The 8216-nt window shown below is 33.5% G+C and overlaps 1 protein-coding gene across 1 annotated transcript; it reads right to left on the bottom strand.

The window, feature by feature from the left end:
* Positions 1-1482: 1482 nt before the first annotated feature.
* LOC138310180 (serine-enriched protein-like) lies at positions 1483-5301 on the bottom strand. The gene is made up of 5 exons (XM_069251300.1): positions 5223-5301; positions 4450-4720; positions 3750-3928; positions 2163-2326; positions 1483-1809 (listed from the first exon to the last, which is right to left on the bottom strand). The coding sequence occupies exons 1-5, from the start codon at positions 5299-5301 to the stop codon at positions 1753-1755; spliced, it is 750 nt and encodes a 249-aa protein (XP_069107401.1). The 3' UTR covers positions 1483-1752.
* Positions 5302-8216: the final 2915 nt, after the last annotated feature.

Here is an 8216-nt window from a genome sequence, read left to right as displayed (position 1 = left end):
GTTTGAATTTTGTATGGAATATACAGGAATTTTGTACATTGAACAAAATATATTTAAAATTTTGTATTTAACAATACACGAATACTTCAGGATCAATTTATTCAAAGGTGGTTTAATAATATGAATTTGTCATCAAAAGGAAAAATGTATATAGTTTTTTAAAACGATTTTCAAATGGAGAATTATTTATTGAAATTGAATGAAAAAGATGGAAAAAATATTGTTAAATTTCGTACATGTACTTCTTATTTACATTTGCCCATAGAAACGGGCCGATGGGCTAATATACCACGCAATGAAAGAATTTGTCCCCTTTGTTCTGACGGTATTGCTGACGAATTTCATTACTTATTTAATTGTACTCACATATCAGTTCATCAAATTAGGCAAATACATATACCAAAATATCATTTTACGAACCCTAATCTAACAAAAATGAAAGGTCTAATCTCACTGTGTAACGTACGTATTCTTTCGCAACTTAGCAGGTTTATTGAGAAATTAGAGAAATTTATTTGTAATAATTAGATCAATTAAGTCCATTATATTCTGTATTATACTTATGTTGTGTTGATTATATTATGCATATTATGCTAACGCCATGTTGATTGTGTTCCGTCATGTCAAAATGTAATACACTGATTTGACTAAGCGTGCCAGAGCGTAATAAAGAAATCTGAATCTGAATCTGGGATCACAAAATGTTGTAAAACCCTCTGCAAGCCCCGGGTTTTACAACATTTTGTGACCCTCGGGTAAAATATCCCTATCCTTCATATCTACATATGAAAGTGTCATATAATAAATATACTGTTCAGGTCCCTGTGTACATACCTGGTAATAGTTTTACGGATCGCAGTATGTGAGCATCCCTAGTGAGACTTCAGGAACAAACAAACAAAACCTTTTTGGTGTGTTCCTTAAAGCATTTTATAGGAACTCATAACAAAATAACGTTTTAATTAAGCAAATTTCTTGAATAAGATTTCCATGAAATTCTTTTCGATGGAAAATATCTATATAAAACTCAATAACCGAAGGCATGAAAATTACAGATACATGTAGATGACTTCAAGACAGTGTTAACATTGTTTTGTAAGGTAAATTGTTAAATACAAAGAGAATTGTTGAATTGTCGTTACCAATTAATATCATTGTTTCATTGACTATACTGAATAGGTCCCAAAGGGAAAGCTGACAAACCTTTGAAGACAATACACACAAATCATGTGAATACACAAAAATATTTTATATTATCGTACAATCAGATAAACGGTTCTTATCACTCCGGTAGCCTACAATTAATGTTGCTATAATAAAATGTGGTTGCATTACTGAAGCCACAAATTAAAAATAATAAACAAAATGGGAATGTGATTTTTTGATTTGGTTTATTTTTTTTAATTATAAAAAATAAACATATTTTACAGCACATATATTAGCACGTTTCGTTAGATAATAGCACACATGTACAGTGTCCGTTAAAATCGGCTTCACAATATGATGTCTTGGCCCAAGACTTGTCTTTTTTATACATTGCCCTTCACATTCTTGATGATGTACCTGAGATTGACAAAAATCCTCTCCGTGCTCTCCATTGTAAAGCTGGAGTTACTTACTTATAATGTCAGTCATGAGAGATAATCTCTACATCTGAAAGTGACAAGGGAGATAATTTCAACATCTGGCAGGGGAGATAACCCTAGCACTTGGGGTCACTAGCACTATACAGGAACTGTTGTGTTGTATATCTCACACTGTCGTCTCAGTGACCACTCTCTGGGTAGTCGGTGTCACCAGATGCTGGATCTACAAATAAAACACAAAATTATCAATATAATTCCTTAAGCAGATGAGTATGTCTGATTTAAAGTTGAATTTCTTGTAATTTTCACATTAACAAATTGTTGTAAAACATACAATGTGTGAATATGGATGCATAGGATATATGATTGCATTGTTTTCATGAATTTATTATTAAGTATATTTACATAATCTAGCGTATAGATCGTTGATTTTGATGGAAATCAAAGATTTATTTTAAAAAAATATTGGGAGTTATTTTAAAGAGGTGAGTTCATCATATGTTTTTCTTTTAATTTGAATGTTGATTTATATATGAAGATAATTGATGTAAATTTGTAGATAAGTATTATGCCTACCTTGGTGAAGAGCTTGATGCCATAACGATGGTGTATGTACTGGTTCGCTCCTCTCTGAATGGTCATCAGAGACTGGGGTCGGGTCTGTGAACATCTCCGGACATAATCCCAGCAGGCTCTCCTCAAGTCGTCTAACCCAAACTGTTTAGCACCACATAGTAAACCTGAAAATACAACGATATCATGTATAAATATAATGCAAATGTAAACCGATAAATCTATTTATGAGAAGTTAACATCATTAAGATCTTAAGTAATCGGTAATTAACAATTTAACAAAACTAAAATATAAAGCACTAGGAATTTAACATTGAAATCTAAAGTAATAGAAATTTGACATTAAAATCTAAAGTAATAGAAATTTAATATTAAAATCTAAAGTAATAGAAATTTGACATTAAAATCTAAAGTAATAGAAATTTGACATTAAAATCTAAAGTAATAGAAATTTGACATTAAAATCTAAAGTAATAGAAATTTGACATTAAAATCTAAAGTAATAGTTTAACATTAAAGGTAGGTTTCGCCCAATGAAATATAAAGACTACGAAATTGAAATTTATCCTGTACATAGATATAATCTTCAGATCATTTTCAATGCATACAGCGAACAATATGGGTGGTCAGTTGCCTAGCTTGACCAGGAAAATACTCCTCTAAAAATAGAGCAAAGTCAACCTTTACATAGAACATGACGTATTTTTTTCCAAAACGAGGCCGCAGCAACAAACACGGAAGCGTGCAACAAAAAGTCAGATGGCAGTGACAGTTTGCCACGGCATGTTTAGTTAAAAAAACAAGAACAAATCGAAGTACGATGGACTGTTTATACATATCATATATGCTAAAACACTTCACATGTTACTTACATACGCTCGCTAGCTTAGTACACCAAACATACATGTAGTTAGTCTGCGGCTGTATGTGCGCAGCATATGTGTTGAAAATTTAACTCACCACGTGCAACGCCGTTACACGAGTCCCAACAGATCCGGGCAAGTTCCGCTTGAGATTTGGCTTCTGTTTCTTCTATCGCTACATGCCATCTCTGAATTTAATTCCCTATAAATATCCTAGGGTGCTACCGATTCCATTATAATTTCCTCCACTTTGTTGCCGATTCAGACACAGTTTTTTTTCTCACACGCTTTCGATCATCCATGTTTTGTTTACGCTTAGTACGCAGCAATGCGCATGCGCGAAACTTCGACAACCCAAATCATTGCAGCCTCATTTGCATCGTATTTCGTCCGTCAGTCGTTTTATATTATCAAGGATTTCCCTCAATTTTGTATTCAAGACACGTTTGTTCAATTTCATACGCATTAAGAAATTAAATTGAGGTACTTTTAATATGATTTTTCGTCTTTTCTCCTATTTGTCCGGTTTTACAAAAAATATTTATTTGCTTGAGCGAAACCTACCTTTAAAATATAAAAGGAATTGTTTCGCACATAATTGAGAGTAAACGGAAGCACTTATGTTTGCTAAATAATCATGATTGAAGTTTGTATAATTAATTTAATACTTCGTTTGTTCCATGAAAAGGAAAATGTTAAGAATAGAAGCAAAACTTTTTTTTCTTACCTGCAACACTTCTGGAGTCTATATCCACAGAACCACAGTGGATGAATTGCACGATCTTTCGGAAGTCCTCGGGCAGGTACTTGTTCACTTCTATAGTTAGACGGGACTGTCTGGTCTTCCTGGACTTCTTGGCTTCTGACACAGCGCGTTCGTTCTTCAGGATGAGCTGGTACATAACTCTGAAACAATAATAGAATCAATTTAGAAAAGTTGGTCAATATTATAAAAACGAGATCTTTTTTATGTATATTGGCTCTTTTAATATTGCATTTATAAGTCTGTCTTTGCATTTTATAGAGTTATCTCCCTTGCGCGTAGGAATCTATTGTGACGTCATTATTTTGTGAGCAATATTTACGTCGTTTTGTCTGAAAAGTATTACGTTACAACAATCGCAAAGACCAGAAGTAACTATTAATTATAAAATACCTAAACGTAAGGGCAGATAACTCTGTGATAGGGTACATAATATTTTACATGATCTTTTGATAATGACCCTGGCTGTTTATAGTACGTTAAACTAATCAAACCAAACCAAAAAGTATGATGATTTGAGACAACCAGATGGTCAATGGTGTCATAAACGAATTTTTCAAAATACCAATAATATAAATCGTCCGAAAAAGTTGAATTTTAGGGGGGGGGGGTTCAAGTTCAAACACATTTAAAAATGATCTTTATGTCACTCTCGTTTATTTACCTGCTGCGAGTAGACAAAATGGCCTGGACCCCATAGATGGGAACTCTGGTTGGACCAACAATGAATGTGACGTCACAGAGGTCGGGCATTGACATGATGTACTTCAGATGATCACAGAGGGCGCTTGTATTCTGATACTTCACATGGCTACCGCTGACGTCACATTCTAAACCCACACCGTCATCAGCTTCGACTTGGCTGTCTCCATGGTGATATTCAGAATGTTCAGCATCCGATACGTCAGAGGAAGATTCGTAACCAGAGGAGAAACCTACATCAAAAGAAACAATATATCATAATTACTTTAATTATGGTTGATGAATAAGAACATTGGTGAATTCTTATGTCTTGTTATTCTAGAAATCAATTCCAAAGATTATGTTGTTAAGAAATAGATTCATAATACAGCTACACGTATATTTTTCCACATTTTATAAACTAAATAGATATGATGCAATATATATAGCGGCAAAAAGCCAAAATGCAGAACGTACGTTCAGCTATTATGCCCGATTAATTCAAAACGTAGCTTACAGCCTTGACTAAAAAAAATTACGGGAGTTTGAAATTGACACATACACCCTTAACACTTTCCAAATAAATTTGCATACGTTAAGGATGAAGGGTTGTAGCTTAATTTAATTCGTGCTCAAAAGTTGGGGAATTCGATCATCTATATTCACGATTGGAACTAACAGTAACTGTAAATAAGCATAGAAGATTCCTACTCAGAAATTATAATAATAATAAAAATGCTTTCAATTTTAATTTACCTTCATATTCCGACTGTTCATTATGAAGGTCCAGTTGATCATTGTCGACAAGTTTGGCGGTAGATTCAGCTCTCTCCATTGTAGTAATGTATTAGTGTTACTTAGAATATTGTTGGAAATCGATAGATGATTGTGATGGGAATGACTTGGGGTTCGTGGTTTTTATACAACCATTTGATTACTTAAGGAACCATGACATGGAGCAAATCAGAAATTGTCACTTTCCCTCATCAGTGTCCAAAACTGACCACTGTCGAACCCACGTGCGTGTCCGTCGACCCGTGACAGGTTGAGTTTAACGCCCGTCGATTTGTTTTGATAACGGATTTCAAAGTGACCATATGCCAGCAATAGAGTTGTTTACATAGGTACCGATTGTCTTTAAACGAGGTAATCTAGGCAGATATCTATTCCTTATAAACAATGATTTAATTATTGTAATCCATATTATTTTATTAACGTCTCAAACTCTATTACATTAAAATACAATGTATCCGATTAAAACAGTTCTATATGATAGACCATGCATAGAGATCATATAATTTCAATATTAAAAAGAGCCATTCAATACATGAATTATTAAGAGACGGTGAATACAGGCTATCAATAAACTGCCTAGAATATATTAGGAAAAGACAATTTTATCACATTATTCAATATTTATAGTGTTTTATGCATTAGAGTATTTTAAAATAAACAAACATTTATTCCCATTTACCACAGGACGTTGGGAATAAAGAGAAAAAAATCCGTCGTGTAGATCGTTCTATGGTTTTGTCCGGGGACTTTGATTACTCTTTATCACGGACAACACATGTTAGAATTATCGGAATGTTCACGGCTAGATGAAAAATAGAATCAAATGTTTATAAATAATCTGTAGATTTTTTACAGATATTTTTATGCTGACTTCGGGGTTATTAAATTCGAATTCGTGTAATCCTGTTTTCATGACATCTCTAACTTATTAAAAATTATCTAAAATTGTCTATCTACCGAGTTAATTCCGTTGTAATGTAAAATACAAAGAAAAACAAATCAAATTAGAGCGATCTTTAACGACTACATAGTGTTATAATTGTGAATCCAAGAATAGGACTATAAAAAGACACAACATTTATTTAAATTTATTTTATTTATTTACTATGTATCACAGTCTCCCAAAGCACACCACATACACTGGAGTCCGTCCTTACATGACCCTAGCTGTAAATATTACGTTAATTAATCAAACATACATGTATGAATCACTCACTAACGAGGCCAATAGGAAACCACGCGAAAGGGACGTATTATGTCGGTCAATTAAATTAATTAGCACATAGAAACCTGAATCAAACCAGAAATCGCCTGACGAGTCATATAGAACAAACAACTGAATTATAAAGAATTAATCCCATTTGAACGATTGTTTTGTAATTAAGTTGCTGATTAGTATTATTCCTTTTGAAATCCACACGTGCCTTGTAATTTCGAATAAGTTCAGTTTAAAATTCGAATTTCTTGCTTTCATGATAAAAGTCATTCGACTAATTAGGCTTTTGAATCAACGAAAATGAATTGATTACAAACATTTTAGCGAACACAATCCTCAAAACGTATAGTTAGCTGAATATTGAATTTTCTTACATCAACTTATGTATTGTGTACCTGTATTTATTTTCTATTATCTGCTGATGCAGGTGTCTGAATCCCATGTTCACTTTATAATGTTTTAGCGTTTTCGCCAGACTAATTCAGGCCAACATTGCACTTATTGATGAACAGCATCCGCTATTTCGAACAATCATTGTCATCGATCTGAAATTTACCTTTCATCATTTACCACGTTCAATTGATTTCAATTCTTGTTAACTGACCGTCAGGAGATACAGAATGATGTGTGATCTTCATCACAGAGATACTGATATGACGGTAAGTGAAATTAAAATCCTTAATTTCAATATTTTGTAATGTTTTTACTTCAAACACAATTGTAAGATGCAATTTTAAAACAAAATTGTTTGAAGATAATACCGTGCGGATATCCATGTAGTATTATCGACTTCTGTTCTTGAATACTGTCTCCGTTTCTAGACTGGTTTTACTATACTAGATGCAATCACTGGTATTTGTGTTGAACATTTCGTGCATTTTTTATGTATGGAGAATTAACTTCAAACTTATTTAAAAATGACGGGATATCAAAGTTGTCGAAATATGAGAGGAAAAATACCTTTATACCTTTCATATGTGGATATGAAGGATAGGGATGTTCTACCCTCGGGATCACAAAGTGTTGTAAATCCCTCTGCAAGCCTCGGGTTTTATAACATTTTGTGACCCTCGGGTAGAATATCCCTATCCTTCATATCTACATATGAAAGTGTCTGATAATGTACATACATTCCCGGTAATAGTTTTACGGATCGCTTCCTAGTGAAACTTCAGGAGAACAATACCAACTCATACCAGGCGCGTAGCTACGTCTCGAGCGATGGTCCCGAATCCACGGAAGGCAAAATATGTAATTGTTATAATTATATTAATGAGCACATTTGTTGGAATATAATCACTGTTTCATTGGTGGGACCAATAATACCATGTCATCGGAAGATGGAAACGGTACCCGCTTCCTCTTTTAAAACGTATATTGCTGTCATATATTAGATTATAAATTACGCTTCAAACGAGGTTGAAATCGCACTTGGAATTGCAGCTTAATTTCTTTATGGTATATATATATATTGGTAGAGTGTTTGTTTGTCCCTGAACTGTCTAAAACATGGAAATAGAGGTTCCCCAACAAGTGACTGTTGTTTATCAAACTCGAGTTAGTTAATTTTCAAATTTTTAAGACACGAGCTTTAGAGAGTGTCTTGAAAATTAACTAACGAGAGTTTAGATAAACAACAGTCACGCGTTTGGGAACCTTATGTATCCCATAACTTAAACTCTTAATTTATACCGTGGTGACCATTTTCTCGTCTTCATTCAGGGAAACTTACCATCATA

The sequence above is a fragment of the Argopecten irradians genome, chromosome 16 (assembly GCF_041381155.1).
Source record: "Argopecten irradians isolate NY chromosome 16, Ai_NY, whole genome shotgun sequence".
NCBI lineage: Eukaryota > Metazoa > Mollusca > Bivalvia > Pectinida > Pectinidae > Argopecten > Argopecten irradians.
This window is presented reverse-complemented; position numbering and strand designations above follow the sequence as displayed.

Excerpts from the sequence above, each read along its gene's own strand:
- LOC138310180 (XM_069251300.1), bottom strand. The coding sequence starts at position 5,301 with ATGGAGAGAGCTGAATCTACCGCCAAACTTGTCGACAATGATCAACTG. Across the intron at positions 4,721-5,222 it reads TGAACAGTCGGAATATGAAG|GTTTCTCCTCTGGTTACGAA; the intron begins GTAAATTAAAAT and ends CTTTTGATGTAG. Across the intron at positions 1,810-2,162 it reads GCATCAAGCTCTTCACCAAG|ATCCAGCATCTGGTGACACC; the intron begins GTAGGCATAATA and ends TTTTATTTGTAG.